This window comes from Vigna unguiculata, chromosome 2 (genome assembly GCF_004118075.2).
Source record: "Vigna unguiculata cultivar IT97K-499-35 chromosome 2, ASM411807v1, whole genome shotgun sequence".
Taxonomy (NCBI): domain Eukaryota; kingdom Viridiplantae; phylum Streptophyta; class Magnoliopsida; order Fabales; family Fabaceae; genus Vigna; species Vigna unguiculata.
Genome location: NC_040280.1, coordinates 5,850,661 through 5,876,034, shown reverse-complemented (window position 1 = coordinate 5,876,034; position 25,374 = coordinate 5,850,661). Strand labels below are relative to the sequence as shown.

At 32.3% G+C, this 25,374-nt stretch overlaps 2 protein-coding genes across 4 annotated transcripts; one reads left to right on the top strand and one right to left on the bottom strand.

Annotated features, from left to right (window-relative positions):
- Positions 1–410: 410 nt before the first annotated feature.
- LOC114171921 (zinc finger protein 7-like) lies at positions 411–3,717 on the top strand. Of its 3 annotated transcripts, none has more exons than XM_028056697.1 (2): positions 411–766; positions 2,602–3,717. In XM_028056697.1, exon 2 carries the CDS (start codon positions 2,628–2,630, stop codon positions 3,378–3,380), a length of 753 nt encoding a protein of 250 aa, XP_027912498.1. In that variant the 5' UTR covers positions 411–766; positions 2,602–2,627; the 3' UTR covers positions 3,381–3,717. The 3 variants fall into 3 exon arrangements, with proteins under 3 accessions (XP_027912498.1, XP_027912510.1, XP_027912503.1); XM_028056709.1 differs by lacking the exon at positions 411–766 and adding an exon at positions 773–933; XM_028056702.1 differs by lacking the exon at positions 411–766 and adding an exon at positions 773–1,130.
- Positions 3,718–24,106: 20,389 nt separating this feature from the next.
- Positions 24,107–24,923, bottom strand: LOC114174721 (olee1-like protein). Its single transcript, XM_028059563.1, has 2 exons — positions 24,721–24,923; positions 24,107–24,589 (listed from the first exon to the last, which is right to left on the bottom strand). Exons 1-2 carry the CDS (start codon positions 24,878–24,880, stop codon positions 24,261–24,263), a joined length of 489 nt encoding a protein of 162 aa, XP_027915364.1. The 5' UTR covers positions 24,881–24,923; the 3' UTR covers positions 24,107–24,260.
- Positions 24,924–25,374: the final 451 nt, after the last annotated feature.

Below are 25,374 nucleotides of genomic sequence, written 5' to 3'. Positions count from 1 at the left end.
CAATGGCACATGAATTAATTCCGTGATTGTGATGAAAGGGTAAAAAGAGTTATGGGGTCCATGGTGTAACATATATCTGAGTAGGACAAGGGGAGCTAGGTTAATGATAGCATGGAGAAAGATGTTCCAACTACATAAACAAGAGAAAATTTATTAGTATAGTATTATTATGTGGCCTAAGGGAATTGAAATGCTGTGTTGTTACTATTATTATTGAATATAATGGACCGTTCCTTTTTTTTCTTAGTGGAAGCCGAAGAAGCACACTATATTATGATATGATATGGCCATGTCTTGTTGTGTTGGTTGGTTGTGTGGGGTATCACACAAAGCACCCAAATTAATTTCCTTGTCTTTCTGGTTGTCCATATTTTTGGTCTCACACACCCTCATTGATTCTTAATTAAGACCTAAAAGCACAGAAAAATGGAGCTGCATATAGAAACTTCAAAATTGGACAAAAGAAGTGGTTCTAGCGTTTATGCATGTTATCTGACTTCTCTGACTTCCCTTCATCATTCCCATTTCTCTTTCCTCAGCTTTTCCATAATTTTTACTCTCTCTCTCTCTCTCTCTGTAATCTTATCTCTTTTTCGTTTCTTTCTCTTCACCACCTCATTGTGGTGAATTTTTCAAAAAACTAGTCCCAACGATAGTACAATATTTATACCTGCGTCCCCCCTCTTGTATAGTTCATATTCTCCAAAGTCCAAAGTAGCTTCTCACTACAGATTCTCTCCCTTTTTTTTTTATAGTACAGTACTATGTAAGTGCCTCTTTCCACTTGCATTTCCTTTCACCCTTTCTTCTATTTCCTACATGCATTTTTAAGCCTTGTCCCGCTTTAATCATTGTTTTCTCACTTTTTCTGGGGTCTGGTTTTGATTCTCTGGTCTTGCGGAGTTCAGTGAAGGCTCTCTCTACCTTCTGCAAGTAAAAACTTTTGCCTGTTCATTTCAGGAATCTGTGTTCACCTCTGTTTTTGTTTTAAGTTTTCATGACAGGGATGCATTGTGCCTGCTATTTTATTCTAAAAATTAGATCTAAAGGGGAAATATTAATTTCAGTTTCTCTCAAACTTTGTTTTCATAGACTCAGCCACAAACTCGGTGGATTGAGGTGGGGTGGGGGTACTTATCTTCTTTCCTTTCAGCTTGTGCAATTTTTCAACTTTCTGCTTGATTTCATTGTTTTGAACAAGCCTTGGGTGGTTTTGGGCCATTGCAAAAGATGTTTTTTATCAGAAAGTTTTTCGAACGAATTGATGAGTAATGTGGGAATCTGTTGGTTGGCATCTTCAGATAGCTTTTGGTTTTCAGTTCCAATATTTGTTGGCTGAAATGTGGAATTTTTTTTTTCCATTTTATGTTTTTATCCTTTATCCCAAAAAGTGTGTAACGTATACTTTAGGGCTGTAATAATGCCCAAGCCTGGTGGGTGTTTTTCAGATGTGTCCAATAGTGTTTTCTAATGCCGATGGGTGAAAATCAATTATGGCACATAAGGGTACTGAAAAATGATAAAAATCTTGCTAGTCACCGAAGACAACAATCAAGATTTGCCGTCTATATTTCCATGCATGAGTTCATCTATGTTTTCACTCATTCTATGATGTGAACTCTGTTAATTTTTTTTCAGTGATTGAAGTGCTTCTTGTATTTTTTAATTTTTTTATAAAAATATGCTTGAAATGCATTTGGACAAAGTGACACAGTCATTGGAAGCTCATGAAATATGCATGCATATCATCCATTGTGAGACACTCTGCATCTGTGATAAGAGCGCTGTTTTAACTTGCTGAGAGCTGGTCTATCAAAAAAGACATCAAACCTTTGTCACAGAAGATTTGAATCAGCTACAAGAGAAAAAAAACGTTTCTATATTTACTTTTTCATCATCTCTACTTCTTTTCCTCATGCAATCCTGATTCTTCTCCTTGTTTTTTTTTTTTTTACATATTCTATTACTCCTTTTAGTACATGTTTCTACCCTGCATGGCTAACTGGAAATTTTGTTTTGGTGTTTGCATGAACTGTTATTTAAATAATAGTGAAACATAGTAATGTCCAGACATTATTTTAACAGCTTTGAGTTAGGTATTACGGGAGCAAAGGTAAGGGAGTTGTTTTTGTTGCCATTTTTCTGTTCTGATGTTTTTCTCCTTTGCAGCGTATCACTTCTCGGTCTAAAGAAAAGAAAAATGAGACAGTTTCTACATCAGAAAATCTGCATGCATTATTTTTAAATTTTCTTGAGCTGGAGAGTTGCTTCTTTAGAGAGATTCATCAAATGAGCCAGCATCTAGATGAAATTTATTTTGCAGTTGTTACTTGTTCTTAAGATTTTTTTTTTTTTTTTTTTATCTGTGATTACACTTTCAGTAATATTAAATTCCTTTTTAATATTATCTTATGGAAGGAGATTCTCACAAAGTCTTTATGCTTTTTCTGCAAAGATGATTTGTGATTTAGTTTCTAAAACAGGTTGCATGTTTTCTTTTATGAGAAAGAGTTGCTCAGGCATGCTTTCTTTGTGCAGAGTTTTGTATGATCTGAGATTTTACTTTGTCATAACAAATAATGTGCTTCATCATGAATGCAGATGTGAAAGAAGTTAGCTGATAGCAGATGATGATGATGATGATGACACCAAACTTGAACCTGGAACCTGAAGAAGATTTCAAAATCTGCAGCCAAGTTGGATCGAATGAACTGCTACAAGAAACAGCACAAGATTTCATGGACAACACCAGCTCCTCCTGTCTCACAAAGGCTGATCCTGATTCAGGTTCTCTGTCCCTTGACCTGACTCTCAAATTTAATCACAGTGATGAAGAGTTCAAAGGTGCAAGTTACACAAACAGTGAAGTGGGAGCTGAAACTCATCCCCCAGCTCTAGCAATTCCCAGAGTTTTCTCCTGTAACTATTGCCGGAGGAAATTCTTCAGCTCTCAGGCATTAGGTGGCCACCAGAATGCTCACAAAAGGGAGAGGACAATGGCAAAGCGTGCACTGAGAATGGGGATTCTCACTGATAGGTACACAAGCTTAGCATCTCTGCCTCTGCATGGTACTTCTTTTCGCTCCCTTGGCCTTGAAGCTCATGCTGCAATGCACCAAGCACAAATGCAGTCACTGAGGGTTCCTGAAATACTACCTGCTCCAAAATTCACTAAAGACTATTTTCGGACACCGATCTTCGTGGATGATGATGATGGTGGTGTGTTTTGGCCTGGCAGCTTCAGAAAGAGGGAAGGAAGGGGTGTTTTTGGTGTTAATCTGAGCCCTGATGCACATGCTTTCAATCCGAGTACTAGGTTTGTGGCAACTGCACCTCCACCACAGACACCTGCAACTCCTGATCTCACTCTCAGGCTCTGAGATTTCTCATCCTCCAACAGACATGTCTGTTGTACAAGCCTCCTCATGATGTTCTCACTGTAAAGCTTTTTAAGCTTTTTCATGTTTAGTTCCATTCTCTTCAGAGTTGAGAATTTACGGTAATTGTACTACTGTACAGTGAGACCTGCATTTCCAATGGCTTATTTTAGTTTATTTCAATTTCCGTTATCAAGCTTTTTCTTTGCACTGTTGTTTTCATGTTTGTTGTAGCTACTGCACCATGCTCCATGGGTTGCAATGTCAGTTTCTGCTTGTACTTCTGTTAAGAATTTAGTATTCAAAAAAACATGTCTTTTATTTATTGCTTTTTCTTCAACCATGGCTTTGTAGTTATTAAAGTCTATTTCATTTCAATGCTTCTTTGGTAGAGGTTTGGTAGGTCAATGGAGAAATGTTACATCGGATTTACTCAAAAACTACCATAAATTTTCTGAACATTAAAGCTTACGAACTTTTCCAAGCCTTGGTGTATGAGAGGCAAGAATCATGCATCTCAAGACATGAAATTGTCCTTTAAAATATTTGATTTTTATTGAAGTTGAGTTGGATAATTCTGGTTTTTAGAAAGTGCATGTCTGTATAATTTAATATTTAAGAAAATTTTGTCATACAAAATTGTCAAACAAAGTGTAAACTGTATTTTAAGTTGCATAGCGATGGAACCTTTCAAAGAATAAAATAACCAAAAAAAGCATAACTTTAAAGACATATTTTATAGAATCATGTCTCACAATTTGCCACATATGTAAGAGATGACAACTAAATTTCATTTTTAAAATGTGTAGACAAAAAAAAAAATTTAAAGATAAAGGCAGTCAACACTGATTTGCATTTTAAAAAATAATTCAAAAAAAAACAATTTCTCATAGCAGATCACATCGTTTTTGTCGAATAATCTTTGGTTGGTTGCTTTTTGATTTTGAAAAAAAATAAATTGAAAACTTTATTTTATTGTAGAAAATGCATTTGATCAAAATTAAAAATATCCAAACCATCATGTTGTCATATGTAACACTATTTCTCTCTTTTTTTATTAGCTGAAACATGCTACCCACTTGGCTCTTCACCAACAAAACAATTGAGTAGGCATTTGAAATTTTTGTCATGGAAAATATTTCATGAACTCCATATTCATAGAAAAAAGTACAAGGTGTATCTTAAGGATAATTCTTTTTAGGAAACAAAAGTGTATTTCTGTTAAATACTAAAAAAGCTTAATTTAGTGCTGAGTTAGTGTTAATATATGATAAATAAAATTAAGTATTTTTAATTCTAGTTTTTATTACAAAATTTTGTTTTAGAATAGTTAAATTTTTTTATTTTCTTTTAAGTATTTCTCATTTGATTTTACAATCAGTCAATACAATAATTGTTACTTCGTCTTTTATTTCTAATAATTCATCAATTAACTTTTATATATTTTATTTGATCATTTCCAATTTTTCAATCAATTCGTCCTAAAACAAGAAAAGACGGAATTGACCCATGATCTGGAAATAAAATGAAGTCGTATAATCTAATTTATAAAAAAAAAATCAAATGATAAAATATTTAAAACAAAATATATTTAAACATTTAGTGTTTATGTAAGGCTGCCACAATTTTTAGAAAAATATATCTAAAACTGTTGTTTTCAGAAACACGAACACCATGACTAAAGAAAGATATTGTACACAAAAATATGTTAGACGGGTACAGAAGGAGCACTACGAAACTTAATGGCAGCATCCCATGTTGTTGACATCCAAAAACAATACTGAAAATGTATTTGGTTGATGCTGACGTGCTCTTTCCATCCATACATTCAACAAAACTGTTTTCTTCAATCAAATTACCTAAAATTATTTTTATTGTAAAACATTTTCATTAAAATACGTAGATGTCATACAAAATTCGAGACTTCAAATGATCTACAAAAATAAAAAAATTATTATTTAAGTTTTGAAAAATTTAAACTAAAATAAAAGTAATATTAAAATGTCTGTCTTTAAAGTTTCGCATTAAAATTGGAATTGGATGAAAGTGTTAAAATTTATATTGCTAGGACCACATAAAGCAACATCGTATACTATAACTCTTATTATTATATTGGAGAAAACTAAATAAGATTCTTATTCCTCAAACAAACCTTTCAGAAACTTTGAACGGTAATAATTCTTTTGAGAAATTTAAAGTAAATAATGTGACTAAATAAACCCATTTAAATTTTAGGTTCCATATTAATTTTTTTTCATTGATATAAAATTTTCTTACAAATTTCAAGGTATATTTGTACGAAATAAATATGATAGATTGAAATAGTAAGTAGATACACTTTGTTCTATTTTTCAATGTTCAATAACTCACCATAATAATGAGATTTGTGAACGATGCATGGTTGGTAAACAACCAAGAAAGAGATTTCAGAAGTCAGCACATCAGAGAGCCTATTCCAAACTGGGTTCTCTTCGCCTATTCCAAACAATATCTGCCACCACGAACAAATTTAAGATAGAGAAACATGTACATCTACAAGTTTAGGGAGGCATACACACTGATATTACTCCCTACTGTTGAATCACCAAAGTTGTTTCACATGGGTTTGATTTTGGAACAATTTTTTGTTTGGTGGAGCTATGATGCCAACCTAGAGCATCAATGTGTGCAAAATGTTTTGTTAAAGGGTTAGAACACTCCTCAAGTGCTCTCTTTAATTTAAATTTATTCTTTGCTGATAAAAAAAAAAAGAAGAGCTAAATAGCCATTGGGATTGGTACCTATTGAAGGAAAAGAAAAGACAAACCAAATAAAGAGTTAAAATACTCAGAACTAATGGTAATTCAAAAGAGTTTGGTGAGTTTTGTTTTACAAAAGGCATAAAACATGAGGTAACAATTGTTACCACTTTGTTAGATAACAACTCTTTACTTGTGAAAAAACTTTATTCATCTCTTGTTGTTGTTGTTTATTCATACAATACACAATACAATTTATAGACTCACATTTTCTGATCGTTGTACTCTCAGCGGTAATAAACGACTATAAACGACTAACTTATTAACTACCTAAACTCCAACGGCTAGTGCATTAACTACCCACAACGGTTAGTTTCTTACAACTACTAGTTACCCATAATGGCTAATACATTTAAGTTTACTAAAAATCCAACAAAACTCCCCTGTAAACTTAAATGTTTCTTTTATTCTCTGTCTTCGTTCCTTTATTCTTTATCCCGGCTTCCCATGTTCAATAACTTTTCTCACATTATACTTGTCCCTTTCATGAATAGTCAAGTTCTTCACTTTCTTCATGGCTGCCTTCGCTTTCACTTTGTCCGTGGTTGACCTGTACTTCGCTTTTCCTGTGGCTAACTTGTTCTTTGCTCTCTCAGTTTTTGCATTCTTAGTGGTAGACTTGTTCTTCTCTTTGGCCGACTTGTTACTCATTAGGTTCTTTGTCTCTGTGGCCAACTTGTCGTTTAACTGAGTTCTTGTCAATAGGCCGACTTCCTTTTGAAAGATCATACCACACCCACGTATTGTTGCGCTCAATCTCTTCATCCATTTCAAGTCGCCACTTCTCATCTTGCACCTCCAATGCAACTCTTAGATCCTTCTCAACTTGCAACTGTTCTTGCAAACTTGAAATATCTTGTTCAAGTTTCAAGCGCCACTTTTGCAAAGCCCATTTCCTTCTCTCTACGCTTGCTTGTAGAATTGAATTGTCTTTAACCTCCTTTTTCAATTATGTGTTGCAAATCTCTTTGTGCAATCTCTAACCTTTGAATTACAAGCTCTTTATCTTCAAATTTCGAGCTACTTGAGCTTTTCACATGCTCCATTGAGCTATCTGAGTACTTTACTTGCTCCATCGACTTAACCGAGCTATGTAGGCGCCCCACTAAGTTAACTAAGTTGGCCTCATGCTCCACCATGTTGTCTGGGTTATCTACATGCTCCACCACCCTGTATGGGCTATCTGTATGTCTCACCATCCTATGCAACCTACTTGGTTGTCTTGCCGAGCTATCCACGCTACTCGACTGTCTTGTTGAGTTATCAACTATACTCAACCTTCTTGCTGAATTCTCCATGCTACTCGGTTTTCTTGCTGAGTTCTCCATTTGCTTATGCTCGGCCCCCGAGCTACGCGCCATCATCAAGAATTTTGCTTCTTCTTTTCCTTCTTCTGTGAGGCTAATCGTCTCTTCTTTTCTACTCTTAAATTGAAAATCTTTTGCAAAATGTTCGACCTTACCATAATTGAAACACTTGCCTGAGTAACAATCCTTCGCATAATGGCTATACTTGCCATACTTGAAGCACTCAACATTTGAGTTGCTTAATCGACCTCTTCTCGATGGACCTCGTCCTTTTCCATGCCAATTTTGTTGACTTGACTATTCTTTCTCTTCTTGTCCTCGACTTTGACCACTAGGATCGCTTCCTATACCTCCTCGGTATCGTCCTCTACCTTAAGTGTTATGAGCCTCTCCTTTCATTTGAAGTAGTTGATTAAGTGGCTCCGCCTTCTTCTTCTTCTTCCGTTGCTCATGTGCCTCAAGTGACCCAACAAGCTCTTCAACCGTGAGCATTGATAGGTCCTTGGACTCTTCTATCGCGCACACCACGTTCTCAAAATCATTTGTCAATGACCTCCGAATCTTCTCCACAACTCGGCTAGCGGGTAACGTCTTTCTGTTTCTAGCAAGTTGGTTCGCCACGGTTTCAACCTGAGTTATGTACTCGGCTACTCCTTTTGTCTCTTTCATCCTCATGCTTTCTAACTCACCCTTGAGTGTTTAAAGTCGCACTTGCTTCACTCGGTCATCCCCCTTATACGCCTTCTCCAATATGTCACATGCTTCTTTTGAAGACTTAGCACTTGCAATCTTCTCAAAGTCGGACTCGTCCACAACTTGGTACAGGATGTACAAAGTTGCCTTGTCCTTCACACCTACTTCTTTCAACACTTTCAATTGGGCATTTGACCAACCTGTAGTGTTGGCTGGTTCATCGAAACCATCTTCACCAACCTCCCAATTTTCTTGGGAGCTAAGAAGAGCCTTCATTTTTAAACTCGAATTGTCATAGTTGACAACCTTTGTCAACTTGGGCAAGGAAACACTATTTGTAAGACTAGCCATCTCACTCTCTTTTTTTCGCAAATACTTAGCTCTCTTTATTCAAACACTCAAGCTCTTTAGCTCTTTTGCACTCAGACACTCAAGCTAATTGGCTCTTGATACCACTTTGTTAGACAACAACTCTTTACTTGTGAAAAAACTTTATTCACCTCTTGTTGTTGTTGTTTATTCATACAATACACAATACAATTTATAAACTCACATTTTCTGATCGTTGTACTCTCAACGGCAATAAACGACTATAAACGGCTATAAACGGCTAACTTATTAACTACCTAGACTCCAACGGCTAGTGCATTAACTACATACAACAACTAGTTTCTTACAACGGCTAGTTACCCATAATGGCTAATACATTTAAATTTATTAAAAATCCAAAAACAACCCCTTATACGCCATACCACAACAGTTTGGCAAAGAGGAGAAACAAAACATTATTGGATATGACCTGGTGTATGCTTAAAGGCAAAGGTCTACGACACAACTTGTGGGGTGAGGTTGTATCCATCGCAACCTATGTGTTAAATCATTATACTACAAAGAAACTTCATGAAGTTACACTAGAGAAAACCTAGACAAGACACAAACCAATGATTCACCATTTACGAATCTTTGGATCCTTGGGCTATTGACATGTACCAGATGAAAGAAGAAAGAAGTTCAATGATAAAAGTGCAGTGTTTATATTTATAAGGTATGTGAATCACCATGTTCTTATTAGTAGAGATATGGTTATTGATGAAGCCTCATCGTGGAAGTGGAAAGGTTAGCTGGAAAGCAGAATTCCTTGTGTTTTTGAAGATAAAGCTGCAATGCAGCAAGTGCAATAGAGGTGGGAGAGACAAGAAGATCACAAATGCGAGATAGTTCATCTAGCTTTCCTGACATGGAACAATCAGGTGGAAATAAGTAGTTGAAATTAAGGAATGGAAAGATGCAATAGTGGAGGAGTTAAAGACTATAGAAAAGAATAAGAGATGGAAATTAATGGATTTACCTCTACATAAACACCCAATTGATGTTAAATGGGTGTTTAAGGTGAAATTTTAGAATGATGGAACCATAGCCAAACATAAGGCCAGGTTGGTCGCAAAAGGTTTTCTGCAAAAATATGGTTTGGATTTCACTAATGTTTATGCTCCTGTGGCGAGACTTGAAACAATGAGACTAGTTGTTGTTGTGGCTAGTTGGAGAAATTAGCAAATCTGTCGATTAACCGTGAAATCAACATTCTTAAATGGTCCTATAGAAAAGGAAGTGTACGTGAGGCATCCACCGGGCTTTAAGGTGAAAGGAGAGGAGATGAAAGTATACAGGCTGAGGAAAGCTTTATATGGCCTTCGATAAGCACCACGAGCTTGGAATAAACTCATTGACTCATTTTTCTATGAGTAGGAATTTGTCAAAAGCAAGGTTGAATTTGGTGTTTATGTGAAAGAAGATTCCTATCAGAGGTTGTTGATTGTATGCCTCTAAGGTGAGACTCACTACATTCGAGATATTTTAAACTATGACATCATCAGCAAGGTTCCTACTATTATAGGATTTCGGTGACCTTCCCTTACCCTTGTGTTACTACCACCATTTGTTCCTACCTCTCCTTATGTATAATTATACAATCATTGCAGAAAAGAAAAGAAACAAACACAAAGAAGAAAAGATAAGGGTAAGCTAATGTATTTAAAAGAAGAAACTCAATATAGAAGCAATAATAACTTATTATAAAGATTTTCAAATCATATTTTGGAAATAAAATCAATTCTTAGTTCAATCTTTCTCAATTTTCCTTTACTACTACTACTACTACTACTACTACTACTACTACTACTACTATAATATGTGTAGAGCATACAATCTCTATCAAGACTAGTCTCTTTGTTCTTGTTCCAATTCAACAATCCCACTATAGCCCTAAAGCCTTACAAAAACTCTCAGGTTATTTATTCAAATGAAAATTCTCAATAAAAACCATCCACGAAGCACAAAATAGTTCAAATTTATCTAAAATAATTTATCCAACATCAGCCCACACAACTCTATCCAAAATTTGAAGTACATTAAGCCTAAATAACTCAAACAAAGAAATACATCTAGACACTACTTCTGGAAGAATAGTGTATTGAATGGACTCATGAAACTTTACAGATCATGCCTGCTTCCAAATCCTCTAGTGATCTTCCAACACTCACTTGCAATGTCCCTAACCAAGCCATGACAGGGTTCACCCCACTAGCTCCCTAACTGGGATCCTCTTTCATATCATATTGTCTGCCATATGGAGCCCCATTTGACTCACACCACTATATATTAGACTCCATGAGTGAGATATCAATTAAGTTAGGATAGTCTTAACACCCCCCACCCCAAAGTCTCATTCAATACACTTGGGCTCACCCTAGATTAGCATTTTCCCTTGGAAATCACTTTTGATAACCAAAACACACTAAAGTTTTCACAAATAATCCTACATTATCAATCATAACTCAATACAATCATAAGTATAATTTGTTGCATGCAAAGAAAACTATTTATCAAAATATAAACCACATCTAGTATGAAAAAGTCTTACAAAGTTAACCCCCTGATGCTAAGTAATTGTTGCCCAATGCCACACAGTCAAGGGCTCACTATCTCACCAACACCCGACGATATTCAAGTGTCACCCGTCGACAACTAAGCACCACCTAGTGGTGAGATCCCTGGAACGCCTCTGCTTGCAAATTTTTAAAGTGGTGCTCGACGGAGCTTACTTAACACCCAATAATGATGCAACAACAATTGGGTTTTGGTGTAAATTAAGTGCCTTATCTAACTTTAGATAATTCTCATCTCTCTCTAGCCATTAATCACCATTTATATAATTCCCAAAACAATGCCTTTCATCAATCAAAATAGATTCAACATACCAACCGAGTTTTACTTAAATTTGTTTGTGTACTTAATATCCTTAGGCTATAACTTTCAAGAAATATAATGGTTGTAAGTACAATCGCAATGCACAACAAAGACATACAAATAATTCAAACATAAGGTCACCAGTTTAACATACCATCATCAAGATCACACTCATTCAACAATTTCAAATAAGTCATCTCTTTTATAACTACATTTATACAAACTTCATATTGGTAACAATTTTAGATATAATATCCATTTAATACTTTCATCCATACTAAAGTACTATTTACCAATCGTAATCTTCATTCATATAAGAATTAATTTACATTGTTCTAACATATTAATGTTAGGAAACTTTGTACTTTATTAATATGTTAGGAAATGTTTGCTTATATATTATAACATGACTAGATATTTTTGTACTCAAATACTTGTATTTGAATTTTTGAGGTTATTAAAGCTAGATTCGAATATTTTATGTTTAAATTATTTGCTTTAATGATTTCTTAGATATTATATAAATTTTCTATAATGATGAACTTTAATATCTTGCTCCGCATAAGTATTATAGGAAAAAAGTAATCACTAAAGCTGACAAGCTATGGATTAATCTGTAGGTAATTACATACGGATTAATCTATAGGTAATTATACAATGATAAATCCGTAGATAATTACATACGGATAAATTCTTAGGTAATTACATACGGATAAATTCGTATGTAATTATCTACAGATAAATCCGTATGTAATTACCTATGGATAAATATGTATGTAAGTTATGTGTGACTAATTTACCTACGAAGTTTTGTCGGTAGGTAAAATTGTCTTACCTACGAATTTTCTGACTTACATACGGATTTTTGTTGTAGGTAATATGTTTTTTTTCTTGTAGTGATATCAAATCCCATTCAATGATTCTCATTCTAGTGCATATTTCTCATATATGTTTAATTCCATTAGGTATACTCCATTTCAATATCTTTCTAGATACAATATTCTAGCCACGCTTCAACCCTCTCAATACCTTTTTCATTCTATATTGATACATCAGTATGCATAAAACAGACTTTCCATTCATTCTTCAACAATTTCAAAAAATTAACATTCAAGACATATTTATAATTCAACCTTCAAACGGCTAACCATATCCACACAATAGTGCACTAAAAATCCAGAATTCATATTCAATTTAAGTTTATATTAGGTTTCCATTTTCCGCTGTTATAATTATAATTATCAATTAAAAAAGACCACATGACTAGTTTCCCTTACCTTAAGGTAAATTCTCAATATTCCTCTGCCCTTACACAAGTCCAAAGTCTAAAGTAGCTCTATCTACACAAAGATGAGTTCAATCAATGATCAGAGCATGATTTGATGATCTCTAATAGATATTGATCTACCTAGAGGGTAGAAAGACCACATGAAACTAAGGGAAAGCCCCATACAAGGGAGAAAATATATTACTTTAATGAAAAATGGTTTAAAATTTAACTTACTCCAAAGATGAAATTAATCAGTCCAAAATGTTCCTTTGCTCCTCAATTTCATTGTGGTGCAATTTTATTTTGAAAACAAAGTAAAAATTGGAGGTGAAATTTGAGACATAAAGGATAGGTAAAAAGTGATGGAGGCACTAGCGGGAGAAAGAGAGAGAGAGAGAGAGAGAGATAAGAACAAAGAAAAGAAAAAAGGGAGGGGGATTCAAATTAATTCGTTGCAATATGATCCAAGAAATGTCCTTGAGAATATCCAGTGAGTCAATGAGATGAAACTAGAAGAGCTTATCTAAAATGGGGTTCAAATACAACTTCAAAATTATTGTTGATGCTCCTAACCATCTAGATTTCAGGAATTTATTAACTATGCTTGAATTATGTCAACCTTTGGCAAGAACAATAAATTCAGTGACATTTTACTTGATTGATATTTTAATTCGTCTTATTTTAACTTTTCCCGTTTCTACAACTACAACATAAAGATCATATTTTGCAATGAAGATTATCAATACAAAACAACTGAATAAAATGGAAGATGAAGTTTTTGTGGATAATATGATTATTTACATTGAAAAAAAACTAAAACTTTTACTTCTTATTCAATTATCGATGAATTCAAGATTTTGAAGGAGCGAAGGACAATGCTTTAGATATATGTTCTTTATTTTATAAAAACATTTATACTAAATTATGTACTCATTTTTATTGTATTAGTGACAATAATTAAATATATAAATTTTGAGTTATTATTTTGGCTTCCCTAAATTGTTGGTCAAGATCGCCATTGTCCTAGTCGAGGGATAAGGGGAACAAGGGGTTTTGGAACCTCATTTCCATTCCATAAACGTCATCAATGTTTCAACCTCAAGTTCTTTGAGATAACATCATTAGGGTCAATCACCGCATCCAATGTATTATCTACTTTGGAACATGTGGAACTCTTATCACAATTTTATCCTTAAAAATTGTCTCAAAGGATTAAAGGAGGAATGTATGTTTAAAATCTCCTTAGCCTTGACTCCTAAGCAATGTGGAAGTTATGGGTGCAATGAAAAATATCTAATAATATATAATAACATGTAATAGCAACCAATTTTAGAGACCAAAATAATTAGTCACTAAATTTACTAAGTTAGTTACAATTTTATAAACTAAGAAATATTGGTATCTAAAATAGTATATACTATGAATAAAAATTACAATTGATTAGTAAATTAGAATCTAAATTGGTTTCTAACATTAATTACTAAAGTCTTACCTACTTATCTATTCAAATAATATAGGCTTAAATATACATTTGGTCTCTATTTTTGTTGTTTTTATTCAATTTGGTCCCTGTTATCGTGTTGTGTTCAATTAGGTCCTCATTTTCGTCAAATTATGGTCAATTTGGTCCTTACTAACGGTGTTTAAATATCAACAAAATCTACTACAATTCCATAAATTCAGGTAAGCACCTGCATATATATCGTAATAATGGATTAAATGACAAATACTCTTTAACAAATCATATCTCTTATTTTTACATCCTTTAGACATCTCGGTCAAGCTCGAAAAAACCTCTTAATACAATATTTTAGAGGAAGTAATCACTCAATTCTCAGACTCACTCTTATGTACTCCAAAAATTCATAAATAGAAAAAGAAAATAAAAAAAGGTTAAATAAATGTTTTTTTTTCTTTTCAAACAAATAAAATAATATTTAATTAATTAATAAAAAAAATTAGAAAGTCCTTTTTACAAAAATTGATAAAACAAACAAAAAGGGAAGAAAGATAAAAAAAAATATGGAGTCCGATCCATTTTTGTTACTTTTATACTTTTTGCTTGCTACACTCCTATTTATATTTACATCTCTCCTCCATCATGAGCTTGAGCTTATGGTCCAACATGTTATACAAAACTACCCTTATTTTTGTTTTTGGACCAATAAACCAATCTTTTTATAATCCATTTTTTCTATTTTTTTTTTTGTTTAGTGAGTATGAGAATACGTGTCCCTACCATACCTTTCTTTCACACATTAACAATACGTCTCCTTACCATTTCTCCCACTTTGAACAAATTTTCTAACACTTTCTCACCACCTCTATTCACCTATCCTCTATCTTCACCCACATTTGTTTTTGTTTTTCTTCCTTACCACCATTTGTTCCACTCTCCACATTGCAACCTCACAACTCTCTTAAAAACTCCGTCACCTCACGTTCCATCTACATCCCCTAACTTTATTCATTAATTTATGAACTTCTATAATCCAATTTTTTCCATTCCACTTTAATACTACACATCACCACTTTCTTCTCCATTTTTAGCAAAAAAATTCACTCGAGAGGAGCATCATCTTCATATCACTTATTCCTTCACGAGTAACCTGAAGCACATCCCATATCTCCTTAGCACAAATGCATTGCGATATGCTAAAAAATTCATCGAAATTTGAGTTTGAACTTATTATATTTTTTATTGTACGGTTATATTACGCTTTCTTCTTTCCTTCTTCAGTTCAGATCTTCTAGGACTTTTCTACTTGGACATTGTTAACCACATGTTTTGGAATAAAGGAACCATTTATAATGCATCCATATACCTTGGTCAATGGACTAAATAAATATTTCTCATTTTAACTTTCCAAAACTAATAATTAACTCAATTAAACATATGAGGCCTATGAATAAAGGCTTCTTTATCAAAAGGCAACTAGTTCTTGATCATTTTTCAGAAAAAAAAACCAACATCTAATTTTTGAATATTTTACAAGAACCAGTTCTAGATACCAATTTAGAAACCATATGACAACGTTCAAGAGGGGGTGGATTGAACTCACTCTAATTTTTTTTTTCAAAAACAATCTTTATTGCTTTTCTTTTGACCAAGTATATGAGATAAAATGTAAACAGATCATTTATTCAGTCAGTTTGAAAATCATTTTAGTTGATTGATAATTTGAATAACATATCAATCATAATAAACTCATATCGTAGATAAATCAAGTTATCATACTTGCATAAATTGTTAAATGTTATGCTTTGCTTTAGTTTAATCGAAAGACTTTAATATGAAATTAAAGATCAATTATGATAGATTTTACAAAACTTCTAATTGCATGAAACTTTAAAGAAAGATAGATAGAACAAGCGTAAGATTTATACTAGTTCACTCTTTAACTGCTACATCCAATCTATTTTGCAACCTAAGCAAAGTGTTCCACTAAAAATCAAGATATTACAAATTTATTATACAAACAAGACACAATACTACAGTCACACTTTTGGAACCCTACAAGAAGTCAACACAAACATACAAAACACTATTTCTCACCTATGGAATCTACCAAATAACAAAGAACTTAATAAGATAAAGTTAAAGAACAACTCAACCCGAGAATTGATTCGCTAAACCTATCAAAAATCTTATATCGAGAGAAATCTACAACGATATGGCCAAAATTGTCTTAAGAACTATTTGATTTGTTTCACTTCATGTCATACAACACTTATTTCAGCTCCAACAAGTTTTACAAAATGAATTCTTGAAAAATCTATCTCACGTGTGAGCTAAGTGTTTTATAGATATATTCTCTTATATGTTTAATCAATTAAGAGTAACAAACAATCTATTGATTTCACTTAGTTAACGACATAAGTTGATTGACAATTGTTTTAGTCGATTGAATTGTCCATAGTATACATCCCACAAGCGTAGAGCATTTTAACCTATTAAAATTTAGTTTTAACAGACTAAAATATTTACCAGAAATCAAACCTTGATAACCAAGCTATTTGAACAAATTAAAAGTAGAATTAATCAGTTAAAATATTCTTATAGAACATTTTAACAGATTTAATTATACTTTTAGTTTACTAAAATATACTTATTTATCAAATATGATTTTAATCAAACATTCTATCAAAGATTTAAATATCATATATCCTAATACATCAACATAACTACTAGTATATCTTTGGACGACTTCTTCAAGCTTTATATTCTGTGCTCCAAGTCCATGTGTGTTGGATTCATCAAATCATCTAGGCTATCTTCCCTAGGTTAACAACTTATTAAGCCATGTTGAAGATCCATTATACCTTTTTTCAGTTACTACTTTTGAAATCACGTCCAAAGTTGATTTTGTTGTAGAATTTTGTTCTATTTCCAAGGTTATCTCATGTCAAACTATCCCTTGAATTTCAGATAGAATAACACTTTAATCAACAACTTTTATCTTGGAGAAAATACAACTCGACAATTGGTCCAAATGTGCCTTCAACGCGTTAGATGATAGAGTAAAGGATATAGACTAGACAAGTCATCGAACAATACCCCATCAAAAATGAGTCATCTATATATGTAAAATCTATAAGTAATACAAATTACATAATTTAAATTAAAACTTCATTCCCATTTTATTGAAAATTTCAATAAAAAGAAAATTTTTTCCAAACAAAATTTATTGAAAAGTAAAAACATAAGACTAAAAGGTTATCCCAAATATTTCCCGATATTGACCACTCTCCCTAGTGTCGTGCATCTTCCTTAGCACATGTACTATCATCTACTCCCATATAAAATACAATCATTGTAGGTGGAAATCACAATCACAAACAAAGGGGTGAGCAAACGTAAATAATAGTTGTCTTAACTATAGTTTTCATCACATTATAAGTTAAAAAGAAATACTTTTCAATAAAAATCATAAACTCAAATAACACATCCTATAAACACATGTGATGTCACCAACGCAAAGATCTCAATATACAGGTTGTCAACTGTAACTCATGCACGTAACTTACTAACCATTCGCTCACCACTAGACCTAGAACTCCTCAATGCTCCTAGAGTCTTACGGATAGAGTTCACTCCCCAGTACTCCCTTGGAGAGAGTTACGAGAAGTTCACCAATTGTAGCCAAGAACCAAGACTTTACCTCTTACTGAGATTCACACACAAACGTATCAACAATCATCCCCTACCCATACAAGATTTCTCACACAAAACCAATACACCACCAAAACTTGTTCACAAATAAGACATAAAAAACCAAGTTTAAACAAGTTAAAAAATCTTAAAACAATTAAAACGAATAAAAAGTTAAATTGATAGCTACCCCTACCTCTTACTTTTCACTTCTTCCTTCTTCCTTGAGTTGCCACGTTTTTACTAAAATTCATTCCCTAAACCTTGTCCTCCTATATTTGTAAGCCTAATATCTCAAAGGGATTTGTAATATTTTGTTATCATTTATTATTATCTAACAATAATATATAACAATATATAAGGATATTTTTTAATTTGTGACAATATCTAGTATATAGTAATATTCAAGAATATCTCCTAATATCTAATAATATTTTTTCTAGTTCAATAATTATTCACTAAATCTTATTTCTTAGAAAATAAATCCTTTAAATTATAACTAACCAACTATTGTATCAGATGATACAAGCATCAAACACTATATGCATTAGACAATGTTGGCAAAACACATATTAGATGTGTCCAACACTCCTTCTTGTCTTGAATAATCTTTTTTAATCTTCCAACTCTCTAGGGAATAAGATAACGAGTCTTATCTTCAAACCAAATGTAACAATATTTGGATAATGATATGCAATAAAGAACTGAATGTTTCTCAACTAGGCCTACCCTGAACTTAATGTGTAGTCATTAATATATACTTATATCATAAATAAGTTATTAAGTTGTTGCAGGTGTAGAGGTCACAAATGTAACTAATTGTGTGGATAAGTGCTTTGAATAGATAATGGAATGTAAATGTGCTTGAATAACATGCATAAACTTTCATTGCTTTATTCATTAGAAATATGTGAATCTCCTTGTTAATACAAATACATATCTTTGAATGACTCGGTGCGACATTGTTGTTTCATTTTTCAAATTTGTTTCTTGTACTTCTTCCAAGAAAGGAAAAAGAGTTAGCATTTAGGATGATTAAAACAATTATGTTGCATGGAATTTCGCTTCTTGTGACAGTGTCTGATGTGAAGACTTTTGTGGAGAGTTATACTGGTAAAGGAAGTATTGCAGTTATGAAGCTAAGACATGGTAAAGGTTGAGTTCGAAGAGCATTCACTATTATTCAATTCACCATAGAAGAGTGTGTTGCATCTATGATATCGATGGCTAAAATCGTTTTAAGTGGATTGCGATATGGAATCGTTTGTTTAAAAGTTCGAGTATTGGAAAATGATATTGATCAAAAGCTAAGAATGGATTTTCCTGGTTTGGAAGGTGTAAAATTGTATTTTGGCTACCAGATCTCGAAAGGAGAGTTTTGTATTTTGAAGACAATTTTCAAGATGTTAGTTTAAATATTGGGAGAAGAAAGAGAAATGTGGAGTTGAAATTTTCGTATGGCATCAGGCAATACAAACTCCATCTTTCATATAAGAACCCATTTTGTTAGTTCTGAATTAGAATCAAATGATTGAGTAATGATTACTTGATTTTCAACTTTGCACATTACTAGACTTGGTTTTTTAATCAAGAATTGAGTTCCAAGGAATCTAAAATGATCTTTGTATTCCAACAATTCAGAGATGAATGTTTGTCAGTCAAGAGTGAAGATTGAATGATTATAACTCAGTTTTGGTTTTGAATTCAAAATAACTCATTTCCAGTTCTTTAGTTTTCTGTAAACCCATTATATGTAGCATGGTACCACTGGTACCATATTAAGGGGAGAGAAATTAACTCTTTACATTCATGCAATTGTAGGATTGGTTGCTTTCATAGCTAAAAATTTACATTTTAGAAAATAGTTAGATGCATTTTAAATTTTGTAGTAGAAAAGTTGTTGTCATATGTTTATTTTGCTATTAAATAGGTAATTATGGGTATTATATACAAATATTTTATTTCCTTGCTTTATTAGACTCCTAGTTTAGTCTTTACCTTTCTTTTACCATTTTAGAATATGTCTAGGTTATTGATTAACATTTTGATTCTTAGAATTGGTAGAGTTCTTGCATTTCAGCTTATAGAATTTTCTATAGTTTTCATTAGTTTTCTTTGTTGCTAGTCTTAGTTAGGTGTTTAAAACTTGAAGGAATCAGTTTAATTGGTTTTTAGTTGCTGTTTTAGGATTAGCTAGGTTTATGTCCTGTTTCTACTAGGTTTTGGCTTGTTCCTTAGGTTCATGTAGTCATATTTTGCTATTTTAGTTTTATGTACTAGCTAGGACTTTAGTGTTGAAAATTGTAGATGTATGCAACACGTATTGGGCCATTTCTACTAGTTTTATAGTGCTGAAATTTATAGGTGCATAGGTAGATTTTGAGTTCTTAGTGAATATGAGTAGTACGATTATAATTTTTTTTTCTTAGTTTAGCATTCATTTCTATGTTTACAAAAGAAAGTTAATATTAAACTATAGTACCTCTCAAACTCTATTACTTTGTTAAGAAGCCTTTGATACACGACAATCCAAAATTCCTAATGTGCATAAAATAGACAAAACACAACTCTAAAAGGTCACATTTTTCTGTTGTGATAGTTTTGGTTTAGTTGAATCCAAAATACATGAACAAGCCTACATCTATTCAGAGTTAGAGTTATCAAATTCATCTTCATAGTAATTTTCACTTTCTTCCTCTTTGTTGCATTCTTCCCATTCATTTGTTTTTTCATCCATATGACCTTCAAATGATGATACAATGATGGGTCCACTTCTTCAAAACCAACTTGTACATCTTGCAATCCCTAAACTTCTTCAACTTAAATGATCTCATTAACATGTGAAATTTCCTTCACTTGGTATGACACTTTGGCTTCTACATCAGAAGAATCTATATAACCTCTACACTTGGTCTTTATTGCAACGCACCAACCACGTTTGTTTGTTCCTGATGCTGGATATGGTACATAATACACTTGTTGTACATTATGTGCAATGATAAAAGGATCAAACAACACATATCTTCTATCCATTTTAATATCCACAGTGCCATATTTCGAATCCACTCTTGTACCTCTTCTTGATGGATCAAACCAACCACAATAAAATAATATAACTTTCTTTTCAGAGGTTGAAGAATTGTACTCCACCTTATACATTTGTTTAATCCCACCATAGAAATCATCTTCACCTCATTTTATAAGACCCTTTATATGAACCCTGCTATTTATTGTTTTCTTGCCTTGGCTCCATGCATGAGTATGGAATTTGTATCCATTTACAAAGAAAGTGTGCCATTCTTTTACACACCTTAAAGGACTAAGTGATAAATCTTTGAGATGTTGGTTACTCACACTTAAAGGATCCTTATGAACCTACAAACATGAAATGTGTGAACCTATTGAATGAATTATTAAAGAAGCCATGTAGAAATTAAATTGAAGAATTTGATTATACATACTTGTTCCCTGAATCACAAAGGGAAATTTGCATGTATATGAGTTGAAGCTTTTGATTCAGAAATTTGATTGGATTGTAAGAAGGAGCTGTCCATACATATGATGATATTGGGTCAACAACAATTTAATAAAATCAATAAAGTATTTTGAATAAAATCAACATTTGGGTGGCTTACTCAAGGTAAGGTTGAACTTCAGTGCAATTGATCAATACATGGACATGTGCTGAGGTCAATTCTTCATCAGTTAACCAATGGGTTGATTCCTTCCCAAAGTGACGGCCCAGTTGGTCAAATACCTCTAAGGTCGTCGGAAGCCTTTCACTTTCAATTTCAACTTCATTTCTACTACTTTGTGGTCTTAACATAAAAGTTGTTAAAATAGTGGGAACAAAAATGAGTTGTGTCCCTTCAACCCTAATTTTACTCTTAACTAATCGTTTAGCATATCCCATGAACCTACAATTATAAAAGTGGTATTAAAGGATTGAAAATTATAAGTCACAAAATTGATGACTAGGTCGTATAATTACCTTTCAAATGGGTACATCCACCTATACTATACTAGTCCACCAAGTCTTGCCTCATATGCTAAATGGATAGAGAGATGTTCCATAAAATCAAAGAATGATGGGGAAATATTCTTTCCAACTTGCATAGAATGATTAGAATATTTTCTTCCATGCTTTTAAGGTCGTCCTCATTCAATGTTGCACAACACAAATTTCTAAAAAATGACTTATCTCGGTAATGGGGTTTAGAACATGAGTTGGTAAAGAACTAAATGCTATAGGAAGGAAGCATTCTATGAATACATGACAATCATGGCTTTTCATCCCTGTCACCTTTTTCGTGTTGATATCAACACACCTTGACAAATTGGAAGAATATCTATATGGCATCCTAAGATCTTAACATATTCATATACATCCATCATTGTGTGTTGCATCATTAGTTTTCTTAAATTCTATTTTCACCACTATTACAAAATAAAATACCACAAATGTAACCCAAATAATGAATGGTACGGAAAACATAAAAATAAAAAAATTTAAAATGCAAAAAAGAAAAATGTCATAAGGTTCATTCTCAGAGTTTAAGAAAATTGAACCTAGAAAAGGACTTTGCAGTCAAACCCCGTATAAATATCGTTTTCCTATGTTGAATATGTTTAAATATCCTTTGAAATATTCATTAGAGTAAAATTGAAGCACCAATATCTATCAGAAATATTGTCCTATTGTTCTCCAGCTACCCACGCTACCTTTTTGTATATTCTTTATTTTTTAAAAGGTAATATTTAAAAAAAATGCACATAAATTCCAAATTGTGCCATTGGGAAAACAGGCAAAGTACGTCATTTGGGTCGAAATTTCATGTGAGTGGACATTCTAGAACATAACTATAAGATGGTATTTCAAATAAAAAATAATAATAAAATCCATGTTAATTTTATCTATTAATTGGTGGAGATAAAAATATTAAAATATTGAATTAAATGATGTCTTGTTATGGTCTTGTGATTCCAATTTCCTTATTATAAAAATTTCAAATTTATTTTAATTTATAAACATAACTTTTATAAGCCTAAATTCTAAAATAAAAGAGAATAGAATAACAAATTTATTTCTATAAATTTTTTCTTTCCTTTTCAAAATTATTTTTTATAAAACACTTCCCACAAGTTTTTTATTTACGATTCTTTCTTTACTTTTTCTTCTTTATAATCAGTTCTTATTTACAGACAAATTTTTTAATTTAAATTTTCTTAAAATTTGTCTTCTTGTATATAATTATTTCTTCAAATATTTATTTCTCTAAATTAATATATTACATACACTTATTTTTTAATATTAATATTTCTTTTACAATTCAATAATTGCAACTATATCATAAAATTTCCGTTTTTTTCTTATAATTCTTTCTTTTCTCTTTTTGTTAAAATGGTTTTTTTATTTACATGTTTTTCTAATTTAAATATCTTTGAGATATATGAATTTATAAAAAAATTCTTTATCCAATTTTTGACTTGTCTAAACAATTATATCCTACACCCTTATTTTTAAAATTAAATCTATATTATCAAATTTCATTCCAAACTATATTTTTAAAAATGGTATTTTCTTTAACAAAATATTTCCTTCCATTATTTTCAAAATCAAAAGAAAAAACAATTAAGACATCCAGTTTGGAATTCTAGCTAGTTTTTCGCTCATCCTTAAGTAGAGCTGTTAAAATGGGTTGGAACCCGCGATCCAACCGGCCCACCACGGGTTCATGCCGGATTGGGTTGAAATTTTTTTATAAATTTCAATACGGATTGATTTTTGATGTTTCAACTCTATTCTTAAGAATGAGTTACCCGTTTCGACAACTCTATTCTTAAGAATGAAATTCTAAATTGACGAGTTTTCTTTGTACATATAATCTACATGGTGCCATAGGGTAAAAAAAGTAAAGTAGTTTATGTAGGTGAAAAAATTTCAAATGAGTTCCACATCATGAAAAAAAGTGTTCTTCTATTCAAGTGAGTGGAACATCCGAAAACAAAACTATAAGATGACATTTCAACTAAAGTAACAAAAAAAAATATATTTTAATTTTGATTGGGAATAATATTGAATTAGATGATGTTTTGTTATGGGGACAAAAATATATCATAGGTGCTTAAATGGCCAATTTGATAATGCATTAGTTGAGCTAATCTTGAAAGTTATGATTGTTTATTAATCAAGAAATACGTGTAAAATCCATGTATGATATATGCTGTAAGTTATAGATTGAGTCACCTTGAGGAGAGTGATGTACCAAATTCCAAATATGGTTTATTTCATTATTAATGTGTTTGCAAATAACAAACATCATGGATAATGGTTAATTAAAATGATATAAGACAATTGATCCAAAATGATACATTTTTTGACTTGTGGGTGGAGTTTAATAAAATTTTCTATTCCACTTAGTCATCACGGTTGTCGAGTCCTAATTCGTGAACAACGATGTTGCATTGAGAATCAATTGTTTCTGTCATGAACCCAAGGGGATTTACAAAGCGTTCCCTAGAGGTAGCACCCATGTTGTTGGTGAGGATGATCCTATCAGACTTGTTTGGCATTGCCTCTTGGCATTCTCCCTCATTTGGTGACTTTGCAACCACCACACAAATGTCATCCTGATGATCACCACGGACAGGGATGCGGTATAAGCCATTTGCATCAGTTGTGCTATCCTTCTTATAAGTCATTGTGTTATTCTGTTCGTTGATGCATTCCAGAGTCACATTCACACCTACAAACACATTTTCAAGCATTCCTTATGCTTCATCAATGGCTTATGATAGGGACATAAACTTCATCATGATAAATTGTAACATGTATAACTGTAAATGAATTGGGTGTTGCATGATTAGGGAAAGTTACCTGATAAGGGGAAGCTGAGTCTAGACTCAAATGCAAAGTGGCAAGGATCACAATAAATCTTGCCTTCAACATAGAATTTTTCAGATATTTTGCGAGCCAATGTAGAGGAGAAGCACAAAACTGAGACAAAGAGGACAACAACAACAAATGACCTTGCCATGGTGATTAATGGATTTTTTATTTTATGGGTTATTGATGTTGTTCCCCTTGTGATGAAAGAATGATGGTGCTATGGAATCATTTTATAAGACAACGAATGAGATTTTGTTTTGTCTTTGTGTGGTCACCATGTCCATCCACCTTATTTGGACGATTAAAAACTATTTCAAAAAGAACTTTCCTTAATATTTGCTAATTCAACCATAATTTCGGAGTCTTTATCTCATAATTTAAATCTACGTGCTAACATTAATATTCAAAACAAAAATTAACAAAGACTTATATAATTGAATCCTTGTCCACAATTTATTAATATTTGTAGGTAAGGAAGTTTGAAATAAAATATAATGTAACATATATGTTATTTTCCATCTTATTTAGTAAATGTTCATATTACATTTTTAAATATATAAATAAAAAAGAAAAAAAACACATAATTTTCGTAATATAATTTTTAGATTTTTTTTCCTACACCACCTTGATATTTTTTAAGAG

What these genes read in the sequence shown, in the direction of transcription:
- LOC114174721 (XM_028059563.1), bottom strand. Translation starts at nt 24,880, where the DNA reads ATGGCAAGGTCATTTGTTGTTGTTGTCCTCTTTGTCTCAGTTTTGTGC. An exon ending in ACTCAGCTTCCCCTTATCAG is followed by an intron (nt 24,590 to 24,720) that starts GTAACTTTCCCT and finishes ATGTGTTTGTAG; the next exon opens with GTGTGAATGTGACTCTGGAA.
- LOC114171921 (XM_028056697.1), top strand. Translation starts at nt 2,628, where the DNA reads ATGATGATGATGATGATGACACCAAACTTGAACCTGGAACCTGAAGAA.